The sequence below is a fragment of the Cinclus cinclus genome, chromosome 7 (genome assembly GCF_963662255.1).
Source record: "Cinclus cinclus chromosome 7, bCinCin1.1, whole genome shotgun sequence".
NCBI classification, from domain to species: Eukaryota; Metazoa; Chordata; class Aves; order Passeriformes; family Cinclidae; genus Cinclus; species Cinclus cinclus.
Genome location: NC_085052.1, coordinates 1429807 through 1444698, shown reverse-complemented (window position 1 = coordinate 1444698; position 14892 = coordinate 1429807). Strand labels below are relative to the sequence as shown.

The window sequence follows — 14892 nt, the reverse complement described above, 5'->3', positions numbered from 1 at the left end:
GATGAAAGCTCCTGAGGGATTCTTCCACCAGATACTCACAAAAGCAGCAGGACGATGTGAAAACTGCACACAGATGATCCAGAGGGAGCTGGATTCCTTCAGTGTAGGCCCTCTCCCAAAAACCCCACACATTCCTACCTGTGGAGAGCAATTCCATGTTAACGTTTCTGACTGTTCTTCAGCGAGTGTGTGACGAGGATTTCCAGCACTCAGAAGACTCTGGAGTTACACCCAGTTCATAAAACCACACAGAATTCATACATTTTACAGAGACAGGCTCCCTGAAGTGTCACAGTGTATTTTACCATGTGAACTGCCTGGGAATCAGTGAAAGAATCCTGCTTCTCTGCCATGGATCTCGGGCTCTGCAGGCTCCTCCACGTGCATTTATCATCCCTGCCTTGCGAAGGAGCGCGGTTGGCTTGAGGGACAGAGGTGCACCTCCTGTAATGGTATATTCTACACTCTGCTGCAACCTTTCTTCTCATATTTCAGAGTTGAAAAAGGCCTGTCAAAAAGGGGCTATTATGAAAGGGAATTTGAAGACATTCATAAACATCGAGACAGAAAATTGCATTTTCAATATGAGAACCTCAATAGTTAAGGCTACATTTGGGAGATCACTATGGCCCTCTTATTTTCTGCTTACGCTGTCAAAGTTTGAATTCATGTTGGGTTTTCGAGCAATTCAAACAAAGGATACTTTCATAAACATCCATTTCATAAACTACAGCATATCTAATTCTTTGGGTTCTGAAGGCTGAGCTGAATGTAGTGTTTGTGGTCTACTGAGAATATGTCTGGAAAACATAAAACAATCTACTAGGTAAGTTACAAAGCTGTTGACATAGGGAATGAAAATGGAAATTCTGTAGTAGTTTCCTCCATCCCCGGCTTTACGCCGTACTTTGCCTGATGTGAGCTGATTGGTGCCGTATATCTTGATGTTAGGATCCCATTTCAGAAATGTTCTGACATTATCTATTTGGCAGTTTGAAAAATAGTATCAAACTCCCAATGCATTTGAGCGCACGTTTCAACCCAGCAAGCGTAATATCCATTTCCTCCGGTGCAAGAGGCACATTAGGACCAACTCCAAGTGGATTCAATCCTAGGAATGCAATATGTGGCTCCACACAACCCCACACATGCACACACGGCCTGCTGAGAGGGACCAAAAGGAATTAACCAAATTTGATTTCCAGTCTCTCCCAGCAAACACACAGGTCTGTCCCTGCCCGAGTTCTGTGAGTGCAGTGGCACTGCTGGCACCTCACCTGCCCGTGGCACAGGGAGGAATGGAGAGAAGAAACCTCATCCAAAATAAAATTAATTAATAGGAATGTTTTCACAAGAGCATGTAGAGATAAGGGGGAATGGTCTTAAGCAGATGGAGGGAAGGGGTAGATGGGATTTTGGGCAGGAATTGTTCCCTGTGAGGGTGGGCAGACCCTGGCACAGGGTGGAATTCCCAGAGCAGTTGTGGCTGTCCCTGGATCCCTGGCAGTGCCCAAGGCCAGGTTGGACATTGGGGTTGGAGCACCTGGGACAGTGGGAGGTGTCCCTGCCGTGGCAGGGGTGATCTTTAAGGTCCCTTCCCACCCAAACACCTCAATGGTTCTGCAATTTCTCAAATAATTCACAATGACTACAAGGCTAGGCACATCTCTACCCAGGCTACAATCACCCCATTCCCTGAAGGATGTGTTCTCTTGCAAATATGCTTAATATGTCAATAGGAAAAAAAAATCCATGCTGTAAATTTTGCTGTAATAATTATTGGAAATGCTTGAGCCTTGCTGGGATTTGGCAATAGCTCCACTAAATACAGGACTCCAGGCACACTTAATTTAACAGGACATTTATCAGTGGTCTTATTGACCCAAAATTCCTCTTATTTAACATTTATAAGCCTTTTTACCACACAAATTTCTCTGTACCACAACAGATAAAATTTATACCGGGTTAGCTTCACCAATGTTTGTCAAAACATTTTCCAACAATTTCTGGAATAGAGCAGCCAGGAGATAACTAAAGCACCTGAAGTAGGGCATATGAAACACCATAACTTTTTACAGTTTTGCCCTAAAGAAAATGAAGCCAATCTCTGCTAATATCCCTTTCATTTACACACTTAGCTACAAGATTTCCCTGAAGGCATTAGTGGCTGGCAAACAACTCCCAGCACCTTGATTACAGGAAATCGTATTTTTCCCAATTCCAAGCTTCTTCATAAGTACTGAAAATGCTTTGCCTACTAAAATACATTTTCTTAACTTACCAGTAATTCTACACCTCGAACCACCCAATTTCCTTCCTCTCCCAGCACAGGAACCACTTGTATTCCTGCTCAATATATCCCCACTCCTACTTCATTCTTTGTTTTTTTCAATAGAGATGACTCTGTGCTTCCACATCAAAAGTGGTATCAAATAAGTTTGGAGAATATTTTGGGGGAAGAGGCAGAGGAACAAGATTTATTAGTGAGGGTTACAAAATATTTAAAAGATGAAGGCAAGTTAAAATGTACAGGTTTTTACCTGAATTTCCTTGAAATTAAAGAATTATGGAGGTTTGAAATGTCCTAACTGCTCTGACCCAGACTGAGGGGTGAGCCCCAGAAAATGACACACCTTGAGAACAACCCTTGGACTTCTTTTCTTACATACAGATCACAACCCAAGCCATCAAAATTTAACTCCTTGCCCTCATACACCCATCAAGCTCCACTTCCCAGTGATTCCCAGTGGCCCAGGTGCTTCCCAGCATTTCACATCAGTTAAAACACAGAGACCAGCTCCCAGTATGCTGCAAGCAAAAGTTCCATATAGGAGATTACTTCTATTATTAAAACCCTGTTAAGAAACCAGACTCAGAGTGTTTTCACACACGCACTCTCTCCTTCAGGGCCAATTAAAGCACATAACGTGCCCAGCTCTGCATGGACAGGAGTATTTCCAGATCTAAATTTGCAGGACACATCCCTGCTGTTGAGAAAACATGAGTGTCTTGGCAAACGAAACCACAGTTTCTGGTTTCATTCAGCCCGCTTTCTTTTTTTTTTTATTATTATTATTATTTTTTCCTGGTGATTCTAACTGTGAAAGGCAAGCCTTATTTACTGGTTGAAGTGAACTCACACCAGGTGCCATTGCTGGGGCTCTCTGCAGCTGAAGAGAGGCCGGAGGAGCAGAGGAAATGCTCCAGGCCAGGCTCTGACTCAGTAAGGCACATTCACACAAAGGCAGAAATATTTTATGCCTCTGCTCCAATCTGACAGTTTTCTCTGGGGGGAAATTAAGGATCTACAAGTGAGGTCCAAATCACAGAAAGTGATCTTCAATCCTGCACCTTCCCCAGGCTCCATCTGTTTGTCTCTCTGCCTGGTGAGAGGGTCCTTCCAGCTCCAGTGCCCAAGTCTCTCCTCCACAGCAGATGTTGCAGAAAGGAGATGCTTCCAGAGGTTAGTCCTTAACAAGGAATTTGATCCAGGCTGAAACAGTTGTGACTTGACATCTCAAGGCATTTAATAAAACCCTTCCTTTTCACTTTTTCCATCCCACCCCATCACAATCTTTGACCACAAAGTTCACGTGCTGGTTTAAACCTTGGTTTACCTGGATGCAAATTCACGTGCTGGTGTGCTGGAAGACAACTGCAGACAGATGTTCCAGTCCTGGGGAAACACCATCCTGTCCCCAAAAATGCCACATTAAATGAGCAATTAATAATAAATAAAGAACTGAAAGGAAATGCAATGTCTTGTAAGCAGCAGACTTAAATAAAATAAAAACGGAGAGGAAATGCCTGGAATGAAAAACAAAGATATTGGACATGACTTGAAAAACATTTTAGAAATGTTGTACCTTCTTACAGGATTAGTGGTACAAAAGATCATTCACAAGCTGTAGTATTAGTGAACTAGACTGGATGTGTCATCACTGAGTGCTGGAATTCTTCCAGGGAGAAACTTAAGACACATCTAACAAGGCATTATTGTTAAAGGAGTGGAAAACCAAAAGTTCAGTGGTTGAAATCATACTTGAAGTGACAAAAATCCAAATTTGGCTGGCAGAAGGGTCAGAGATTTGAATAAGATTTTCATAATTCTGAGGGCAGAGTGAACACTGGTCAGAAGCACCTTTTTTATCTCATTTATAAACAAGAATATGTGACACTTAATCAAGTTCCAATGCAGCAAAGTTTGAAACAGCACAGAGAAACTTTCCTTTATAGTGCAAACACACAACCTGTGGACCCACTGCCAAAGCCCAAGATGGTAGGATTTAAGAAAGTCTGGGTATTTTACATTCCCTATTCAAGCCTGTTATAATGCAAACTAAAATCATATTAAAGATAATCAATTTTCATGCTCCAGGCAATAAGGAGATCACCTTGGGAGAGAAGGCAGAGAAGATTAATATGTATTTTGGGGAGGTTTCCACTCATAATAAAGTTTCAGGAACTGGCTACTTTTCTGACAAGGATATCAGGACAGAGAGAATATTCCAGCCAGTTTGGAACAACTATTTCTAGGCTGTCCCATCCAGTACATAGCTTGATTTTTTTATTTAGAGAGAGGATCAACCTCCCATAAGCCACTGCCTTTGTATGGACATGCAGTGACAGCACCTTTTAATTGACCATTAATCCAATCTTCATTAGAACTAGGAAAAAGCTTCATCTTCTCATCAGTAAATGTCAGTTGCTCCAGTAAAACTATTTTCAGTTGTATTGGGGAACCTTCTGTGCTTTGGACCATATTTCATACTTATATTTCTTTTTGAATCAGATCTAACACACAGGCACTACCTCAATGCTACTAGGTCTGTATTTATTTACAAATTTTCCCTATGAATAAAAGGATTTCCTGAATTCTGTAATTACTTTTTCAATATTGTTGTGATCCTTCCCACGTGGATTTCTCCATCTTGTGATAGTTTCTGAATCATATAGAGAAACTCGTTAAATTTTTGCTGACGTAACTCAGATTGAGACTCTGAAAGATTCTCCAGCTTGAAAATTAGTGGTTTCTTGCTGCAAACTTTACTGGCATTTCGTATCCTGTTCTTTAGAGTTTTATAACCTCCAATAAACCTCACTGCAAGTTCACTTTCCTCTGGCATTTCACTCCTTTTAATCTCCTCCCTGTCTCCTCTTAGGAATGCTATTTACCAAATTGTATTCCTTCTACACTCAGCTCCTAATTCTCTGTCCCCACCTTATCCATAACTTTGCAGACACATGATCCCAGACTGGTTTGGGTGGGAAGGGATCTCAAATCCCAGCCCTGCCATGGCAGGGACACCTCCCACTGTCCCAGTGCTCCAGCCCCAATGTCCAACCTGGCCTTGGGCACTGCCAGGGATCCAGGGGCAGCCACAGCAAATCTGGGAATTCCACCCTGTGCCAAGTCCTCAGCATCTTCACAGGGAATCATTTCTTCCCCAGTTTCCCATCTAATCTCTCAACTTTCAGTTTAAAGCCGCTGCCTGTGTCCTGTCCCTCCGGCCCTTGTCCCAAGTCCAGCTCTGATGGAGAATCTTCAGGCACTGGGAAGGCTCTGAGCTCTCCCTGGAGCCTTCACCCCTCCAGCCGATCTTCCCCCATCCGTGTCAGCGCTCACCCATCGCTGTTTTTGGGGTGATTTTTACACAACTCCGCGTTTTTCCCACGCGTGCGGCCCGGCCCGCAGCCCCATGCAGGCTCCACCAGCAGCGAGGTTCCCACTCGAGCGGGCAGCGGGGCCGGGCCCTTCCCGCAGCTCTCCCGGAGGGCGCCTGCAGCCCTCCCTGCCCTGCCTGCCCTGCCTGCCCTCCCTGGAACTGTCCCGGCTCTGCCTCTTCCCCTCCCCGCTCGGCTGCGGCTTCCGGGCGGCGCCGGCCCCGCCCCGGCAGCGCGGCCTGTGCGGAGCGGCCGCGGCCATCCCCGGCTGAGGGCAGGTGCGCGGGGCCCGCGGCTGCCGGGGACATCCAGGGACAGCCAGAGAGCTCCAGGGACAGCCAGAGAGCTCCAGGGACAGCCAGAGGCCGCCAGCACTGACAGGGAGAGGCAGGGAGGGTGGGCAGGAGGGTGGGATGAGCGGTGCCGGCGTGGGCAGAGGGGGATGCTCAGCCCCGCGCCCGGAGCGCAGCGCAAACCCGCGGGGGTTAAAAATATCCTGGTTTTCCATGGAAACAGTGCTGGGGGGGATGGATGGATGGAGGGATGGATGGATGGATGGATGGATGGATGGATGGATGGATGGATGGATGGATGGATGGATGGATGGATGGATGGATGGATGGATGGCAGGCAGCGGCCTGGGGTCGCAGCAGGTTTCTGTGAATTGCTCCGGGAAGGGTCGGTTCCCTCCCTGGGGCATTCCCGGGTGAATCCGGGCTGGGTGAGCGGCAGTGCCGCTGGATGGGCTCCGAGCAGATAAACTGAACCAAAATCATCACCCAGAGTGGTTTTAGAGTTTCCCTCACTGGGAATATTCCAGAAGTGTCTGAGCGCAGTGCTGTGCCATGTGCTCGGGGATGGCGCAGCTGGGACCCTTGTCCCGCTGTGGTCCCTCCCAGCCTGACCCACTGTCTAATACACAGCCAGTTAATACTGAGGTAAAAACATCCTTTCAGCACTGATATGAAAGCCAAGCTCTGCAGGTGTTTTAAAATAATTGCAATAATGTAACTGCATGCAGCTTTTAAGGCACCGTAAATGTAAATATCTGTTTATTTGCCCCTCCCGAATAAACCTTATTTTTGGTGATGTGTATCTTGTTTTTGTGGAGTGGAGCTCTTACTGAATGGAGAGGTGCAGTCTCTGCAGTGTTCCACCTGGAAAAATCTTTGTTTTATATACCAGGACATTACACAGATGCTGTGACAGTAATTTCTCAGCTACCTTTTGTGTCCAGGCTTGTGCTCACCCTGCACAAGGGTCATCATCTGGAGGGGTGAGAGTTCCCTTGTAAACCTGCTGAAGGTTTTGGCCTCCAAGCACTGCCTGTCTCCCTGATGCACTGAGGACTAAAGTTGGGGAGCCGGGCTTATTCTTCCTGGGGCAAAACCAACCCCTTCAATGCAGGAAATGTCTAGAAACATAATTTTCTTGAGAATGTTTTCAGTCTGTGACATAATCTTTTCATAGTAGAAGTTTTCTTTACTTCGTTTTCGAACAGAAGCGTTCCAGATACAGACTGTTCTACCAAAAGCTTCAAGTTTCAGCAGGAAAAAGATGTGTCTGTGTGGGCTGAGGTGGTTTTAGCAATTCCTGTCTGCATTCTGGCCCATGACAAGTTCATTACACCAATTACTCCAGCAAGTGAGCAGAAGCTCTACAGGAAACTGTTGTAGTTAGATAGCAGTTTGTGTTACCGTGGCTGCTTTACCTCTTGATAACTGTAATTAACTTGTCACCTCTGTTTAATGCTTCACCTTTGTAGAGGATGAGTTCATGGCATCACTGAGGGGATCAGGGCCTGGAGGAGAAGCTGCTGCCTTTTGGGGGGGTTCCTGGGGTTGCCCTGAATGGCTGAGTTAAGGACTTTTGCAGGAAAAGTTGGACGTTTATTTTGGGGAGTGTGGGTGAGGTGGCAAGGCTGCACCTGAGAAGCTCTGGTTAAACTGGCTGGTGACAGGGGAAACACTTAAAGCAGTAATGCCAAAAATCCAAAGGAGAGCGTGTTAAAGACACAGGCTGGCTGTTTTTGTAGTGTTTTTTCTCTTGCACAGTAAGGGTTTTTGGGGACTGAGAACAGCTGGTGCTTGTGGATTAACCCTCAGGGTGCTGGCTGGTCTGGCAGTGTGTGATTTCCTTGTCCTCCACCCCTGGTGGCATCATCACCTCTGGGTGCTGCAGGGTGGTTTCAGCAGGGTGGTTGTTCAGGGGTTGGTGCTGGAAGAGCTTCATGGGAACAATTTGGAGGTCCAGGTCCGTTGGGGTGTCAAAATTGAGCAGCAGCCTCCAGACCAGTCAGCTGTTCTGCCTGCGGACTGAAATTACACTTAATTTCTGAAAGAAAAAGCCTTTCTGCTTGTGAGTTGTTGTTTCATAGCTCACAGAACAATGTCAGGGAACGGTTTGGGTTGGAAGTGGCCTTAAAGTCCATCCCCTTCCACCCCTTGCTATGGGCAGGGACACCTCCCACTGTCCCAGGGGCTCCAACCCCAGTGTCCAACCTGGCCTTGAGCTCTGCCAGGGATCCAGGGTCAGCCACAGCTGCTCTGGGAGTTCCACCCTGTGCCAGGGCCCTCACCCTCTCAGGGAACAATTCCTGCCCAGTATTATGATGGGGCAGGGATTCAGCCTTTTAAGCAGGATCTCCGTTCCCACATCAAATCCTGAACGTGTGAAACTTGTAAAAAGATCCATCCTGCAGGCATTAATATTGCCTGTAACCCTGCTGGGATTTCCTGCCCCAGGATGCTCCCTGCCTGTAGAGCTGGCACTGCCCATTCCCAGAAGTTGTCAGGGAGGCTGGATACACATCCCAGACGTGGCATAACTCGGAGGAGCCAGCACTTGTTAACTCTATTTGTTTTTATTATGGACATCGATCTGCCAGTCGCAATAATGCATTTATGGACATTTTTCTGCAAGCACAGCGCTGGTGGCAGTTTTTACTGACAACTTGAGTCATCTGGACAGGAGTCGAAAATACGTTTATTTTATTGACGGATTGTGCAATTCTCTTGTTTACCCAGTGTTCATAAGATGTCTGGACTGGTGAGGAGGATGTAACTGATGGGAAAATGGAGGATAAAGTTTTAATTTTGGGAGGTTTGGAATCTTTTAGGTAGTGACAGCTTCCAGCTTGTGTTTGGAGTGGGTTTGGGAGCTTGAACTTCATTAATGCTGTGATTAAAAAGGGAAAGGCTCAGTGTCCTTAAAACAGAAATCCAGACCTGAATTCCCTTCCTCTGCTGATAGTTGGGAATGTTACTGACTGGTGATTGTGCTAATTTATCAGAAGGTACAACGGTTAAAATCCTCCTGATGGAAGAAAAAACCCATAGTATTTCTGACATACCACCCAGCACAGGTGTGCTTGGGCCAGCATGAAGTTTAACACACAGCTGGAGGAACAACCAAACTGTAAAACCAAACCTGCGCTGAAGTATTTTTCATAAATGCCAAATGCACTTTTAAAACCGAGCTGCTTATGGTCCAGGCAGCTGCTTAAAATCTATTGAATGTCAGTAAAGCTTGTGCGGGTTTGGATTTTAATGAAGTTGGGCAATTGTAAAAGTTATTTGGAATATGTGGCTATTTTGATGCTTTTTGCTAATCCTTTTTTGAGTTGTTGCCTTATTTGCTATTTTATATTTGCAGAGCTAAATTGCCATGCCCTGGTGGCCGTCAGAAGTATCAGTTTATACTGGGCCAAATTAAATGATACAGATAATTTCAGGTATCTTTTCAAGTCATCTGTAAAACTTGGGCATGCAGCTGAAATTCTCCCTGATGCAGCAGAGATTCTGAAGGTTATTAAAAATACCTGAACAAGTCACTTTTAGTTGCAAAGGAGACGAGGAGAGTTCATTAAAACAAAGGTTCTGACTTCTCTGCTTTTTGAGTGAAATAGGAGTGAAATATTAAAATAGCAGCATTGACCAATGTCCTGGAGTCTTGAACAGCTTGGCAGTGGGGAATAAATAATAATTTGAGTTTTGATCTCATAGATGCATTTTAGCTTTTAATTTTTATACCACCTTTTAGTGCAGATTAATGCAATCAGTATTTTAATACATACATATTAGCACAGCCTACTGGAGTCAGAGCTGTTTTTTGTTTGAATCCTGCCATCTCTGTGCTTCACGTGCAGATTTAGGTCCCTCCAGGTAACCCTGCATTAGCAGATAGCAAGAATTAGTGCTGTCTTGTCAATGCTGCTGCTGCATAATCATCATCAGGAATACTGAAATTATCTGAGTGCTTTAGATCCATCAGCACAAGGCAAACAATGCTCTTATCTTGGCTTGTTTGTACATTCAAGTGTGCAGAAGGTCTGTTAATTAGTTACACTTTTTAATAAACACCTAAAGTATACTTAAGGCGCTGTTAAAAGATTATTTTTTCTGTTTCACATAATAAAACCAGGAGATGAGTGTTCAGCATGTGGCAGTACATGGGCAGCACCAGCCTGCCTTGGCAGCCTGGGCTGCTGGTGGGGACAGGAACTTCTGCTGTCACCCATGCCCTGGAGAAACAATTCCCACAACTTCCATATTCCCTGCACTGAGCTCTGCTGGATGTGAGGGTGAGCTGAGGTGTAGTGGGAAGGTATGGGAAAAGGGAAATCCCTTGCACAGTCTCCTGTTGACACCAGAAATACCTTTGGTTCTTGGCTCACTTGATGAAATATGAAGATTTATAGTTGATGGAGTTTATTCAAGCTGGCCACAGTTGTTAGTTTGGGGTTTTTTGTTTTGGTTTGTTTCGTTGTTGTTTTGGGGTTTTTTTCTGGAATAATTGGGTTTGAATCCAGCTTCGTGGGCCTGGATCATCATTCGCTTTTAACTTGGAGGTTTAGGCAGTGGGATAGAAGTAAAATCTGGGTCTGTGGCCAGGGTTGTGCTTTAGGAAGGTGAAATTGAGGTCCAACAAGGCAAAGTGCTTCAACTGAAACAAACTTTTAAAATAAATCATAGAGTCCCAGAATGGCTTGGGTTGGAAGGGACCTAAAAGAACATCTGTTCCCACACTTTCCACTAAATGAGGATGTGCCAAGCTCTGTCCAGCCTGGCCTTGGACACTTCCAGGGATCCAGGGGCAGCCACAGCTTCTCTGGGCACCCTGTGCCCACCCTCCCAGGGAAGTAAAAAACACTTGTTTCATGATTTATTTAAAGCATCCCAATAATACTATTTTCACTGATTGCACGAGTTTAATGTACTTTATTTTATATTATTGTTAACGCACCTGGCTCTGGATTTAAATGCTTTTCAGTTGCCTTTTTGTGCCATTGTATTTGATTCCACAGCGAGACTTTCTAAGAATATGATTAACCCTCTGGGTCATCTTATAATGTAATTATTAATGATTGATTCTGTTTATCCTTGGGATCAATATGAGAAGCAAAAATGCTTTGGCATATATTTGGGGTTGATTTCTTACGTTCAGTAAACATGATCTGGTGACAAGACTGGTATTGGTTTATTACTCGGAACGTGTTTGATGAATCTGAAGTGTGTAATTAGTTTTATATAATGATGGTGATATGTGGGGTTTTTTACATGACTTATGTTAATATGGCCAATAGTGTTAACATCTCCTGCCACTAATAGTTAGGGTGGGGATGTATAGTAATTGATCTTCCTGGGAGTGCTGTAATGTAAAAACAATTCCGGCTGTTTGAAGTATATTTTACAAGTGTGCATTGGGCCTTTGGGATGTTATGCTGAAAAACCCAATTGTACAGTTACCATGGGAACCCAATTAGAATAGATTGCTGGATTTTTTTTTTTTTCAGGCTTTCATCTTGACCAAAAATCTAATGTACTTTAAATGTTTTCATATGGAATTTTGTTCATATAGTCACTTGGTGTAATGACTGCTTTTTAATTTTAGTGTTGAACCGGAGTGTTCTGTTGAGGGTCCTGAGGTCTTATCCTTCAAGGAGAATCTTCCTTTAGTGTTTAAAAGTTGATGAACTGAGAAAAAATACTTCTTATTAATCCAAGTTTTTACTGCCATCACATGTACTCATCAGGCTGCAGTCCTGGGGGAAGAAAAAAAAAGCAGGGAAGTATCTCAAAGCCCAAGGACTTTTGTTCTAGATCAGCAGCAGAACATGGCTGAAGATTTTCCTGCCCTTCAAGGATCTGTTTTTGATGTCACCTCTGACTTTTCTTCCCCTTTCTGGCCTGCTGACGTATCCAGAGGTTTGGGATGCTCGCAGGATGGCACTGTGATGTGATTGCTTCCTTCACTGTTCAGCACCTGCAGGGGTTTCTGTATCTTCCAGGTGGCTTGGGAGCATTCTGCTCCCTCAGCACAGCTCCTGGGTGGGAGCAGAGCCTGTGAGGAACTTGGGAACATCTTGCTGGAATGGCCAAGGGAAACTGAGGCAGGAGAGATGGAGATGGGTATCGCTGGTCCTTGTTGGCAGCTCTGAGCTAGTGAGGGTTGTCCACAAATTACTTGTTAATCCCTTCAGTTTATCCCACTCTGAAAATGCAGAAAGGAATTTTCCATTTTGGTGAAGCCATTGCTGGCATGAAGGTTTTAGTTTTTGGAGGTTTGGTTCTGGTGTCTCAGTTTCCACATGGAAAGTGCTATCACTGGATTTGATCAGTGTGTGTTGTTCCAAAGAGGTTTTGACTCCTTGCCTTCAAAGTCATCCGCAGGAGAACCTTTCAGCTCCATGTGAAATCCTGGCCTTCTCCAAGGTCTCAGCAAGGCTGAGGTGCACTTTGGAGGGATGGTTTGGACTTTCCAAACCCAGGGTGTTGTGTGGTTTCCCCCTGTGTGGCTGTCAGAATTCTTCTAACCACCATGGTTTGGCCATGACTGGTTTGACCCAAGTTCTGGTCACCCAAGGAAAGCCTTGCTAGGTGAGCAGATGGAGCTCAACCAGGGTTTGAAATGAGCTTCTGGATAAATCTGATTGTTGAGGCAAAAATTTCAGCCTTAACCTTCAGGAAGATCTAAAAACCCTGAGAGTTGCTGGGTGCTTTGAAAGACCCTGCTCTGAACTGACGATGGAAATAAATTGCTAATTTATTTTTAGCTCCATCACAGATATTTTAAGTAGTTCTATTAGATTGTTCATCTACCTGACCTGCATTTAAAAATGCAGTGAGTTCTCTTTGCAGTGCCTGCCTTGTTACTAGTTAAAATACTAATTATTCATCTTAATTTTGAGCACTTAAGAAAGATGCAATATTAAGATTAAATGTTGCTGTTTGCTTTTAAGTGGATGGGAAGTGGCCATGTGTGCTGTCAGTGCCTTGGACTTCAAGGAGAGGTCTTGGAAAGCCTGGGATGTTCATGTAATTTCATTTTTCAGAGGTTTGGCATTCCTAAAGTGGCTACAGTTATCCCTGCCCGTGGAGTGGTGAGTTCCCTGATTTCAGTGGAGCAGTTCCATCGAGGCTGGCTGTGAGTCAGGATTGTGAAGCTGAGCCTTGGCACATAATCTCCTTGATTTTAAAATATACAATGTTCATACCACATCTTTCAAAGACAGAGCGATCTTGGCTGAGTGGCACTTAAAAAAAAAAAAAACAAATATAGAGGGGGGGAACTAAATGCCAAAGAAATAGGAAATATCCTTTATTTCCAAGGGGAGAGCAAAAAGGAACCAGTTGTGTTCTTTAATTATATAAATAATGTTAAAGGCTAGGATTATAATAATTGAAGTTAAAATGTTTTAGGTACTCAGTGGCATGAAATCTGTGCTTTTAAACCCAGAATATATGACAGTCATTTGCTTTAAAATCACTTTCATGCCTCAAAATGTGGCATTTCCTAAATCACAAAAGGCTCTTCATTTTACTCAGTCACTTAGAAGTACATGACAGCCTGAAAAAATTTATTCAATTAATACTTTTATCTTTTGAGGCATTCTTATTCCAGATATTAGAGTTGTGCAGTGCTTGTTGTGGAAGAACTCTTCAATGTGCCATCTGTTGATTTTGTTGTTTGACTCGTGACAAGTGGGTGACTAAACATTAAAATTCCTTGTTGTTTGTAAAAAACCAAAACCCCTTTGGAAATTGTGTGTACTGAAACTTGGAGCTCTTTTAAAAACTGATACAGAGGTGGTTATAGGAGAAGACTGTGGATATTCAGCTATCCCTGTGGAATTCAGATTTAACAATCTAACTGGGAATTTTTGTTTTCCTTCCAGGTGAAGCCTGTTCTTCCACGATGGCGTCGAGGCTCGTTCCAAAAGTAAGTTTCTAGTGAAAAGCCTTTGCATGGAGGTGTCCACTGGAAGTCCAGCATTACAAAAGAGTTCACGTAACATAGTTTGTTTTTTCCCCAGTGCCCAGCAGTCAGGATTAGGAATCCAGTTGACAAGATTGATGCTGCATTGTAAATCTCTGTAGCTCTGTCATGGTTGGTAACAGGCATCAGTGGACCTTTCCCCAGCACGTATCCATCTGCCACAGAGCATAAATAACAGGACAGAGCTGCTCTCTCCGTTTTCTTGCTGTTTCCATTGTCTAGTAATGAACACCTCCCTGAAAAACAGGCTTAATTTTGAGGCTTGATGCTTCAGTGATGGAAGTGTAGGTCAGTGACATCGTAGCAGAATAAGGAAACATTGATGTTTATCCAAATATTCAGACAATTTACTCTGCTGAAAGAAGGGCATCAACACATTGTTAGCCTCTGACTGTCTCCCTGAAATAGTTTAAATGAACTTTGAAGACAAAAATACCCTTTTTCTTTTGTGTGTGGAATGCCTATTTTTGTAACATCAGTGATGCTCCTCTAGGAAAACATTTCTGGTACAATCACACCTGCATTTCTAACTACTCCTGTTGGCAACTTCTATCACTGCTGTAAATGTCTGAATAGTGGCATCTCTTGTGGTTTTTAATCTGCTTTACATAATGTCATGTGGCTTAGGAAATGAGTATTTTTCTAGTTTGTGTTGTTTGCCTCTTTTCTACAAAAGCAAATCAGTTTTGTTTTTTAAAACGGAATGGTAGAGGAAGAAATCCAGGTAAATAAATTCTTGCATCACTTTTTTTCTTTTGAACCATCATCTCTTTAGTTACATTTATGCATCTTCCCAGTTGCAAGCACCTTTTAGCAAAAAAATACTTGGTAGGGAGGATCCCTGGTTCCCTCTCATTGCCGCCTAGGTGTGATAGAGCTGGCAAGTGACACGAAACTAATAATTTATTATCTAACCTTTTCATTTCCCCCACTCTCACGTGGAGTTGAAAG

At 43.9% G+C, this 14892-nt stretch overlaps 1 protein-coding gene across 1 annotated transcript in view; it reads left to right on the top strand.

Moving 5' to 3' along the window:
• The first annotated feature begins 5699 nt into the window (after positions 1–5699).
• MGMT (O-6-methylguanine-DNA methyltransferase) overlaps positions 5700–14892 on the top strand; it is a 129394-nt gene continuing 120201 nt past the window's right edge. The window contains exons 1-3 of the mRNA XM_062496594.1: positions 5700–5905; positions 7166–7308; positions 13841–13884. Coding sequence (XP_062352578.1) covers positions 5700–5905; positions 7166–7308; positions 13841–13884 — 393 coding nt within the window. The remainder of the gene's footprint in view (positions 5906–7165; positions 7309–13840; positions 13885–14892) is intronic.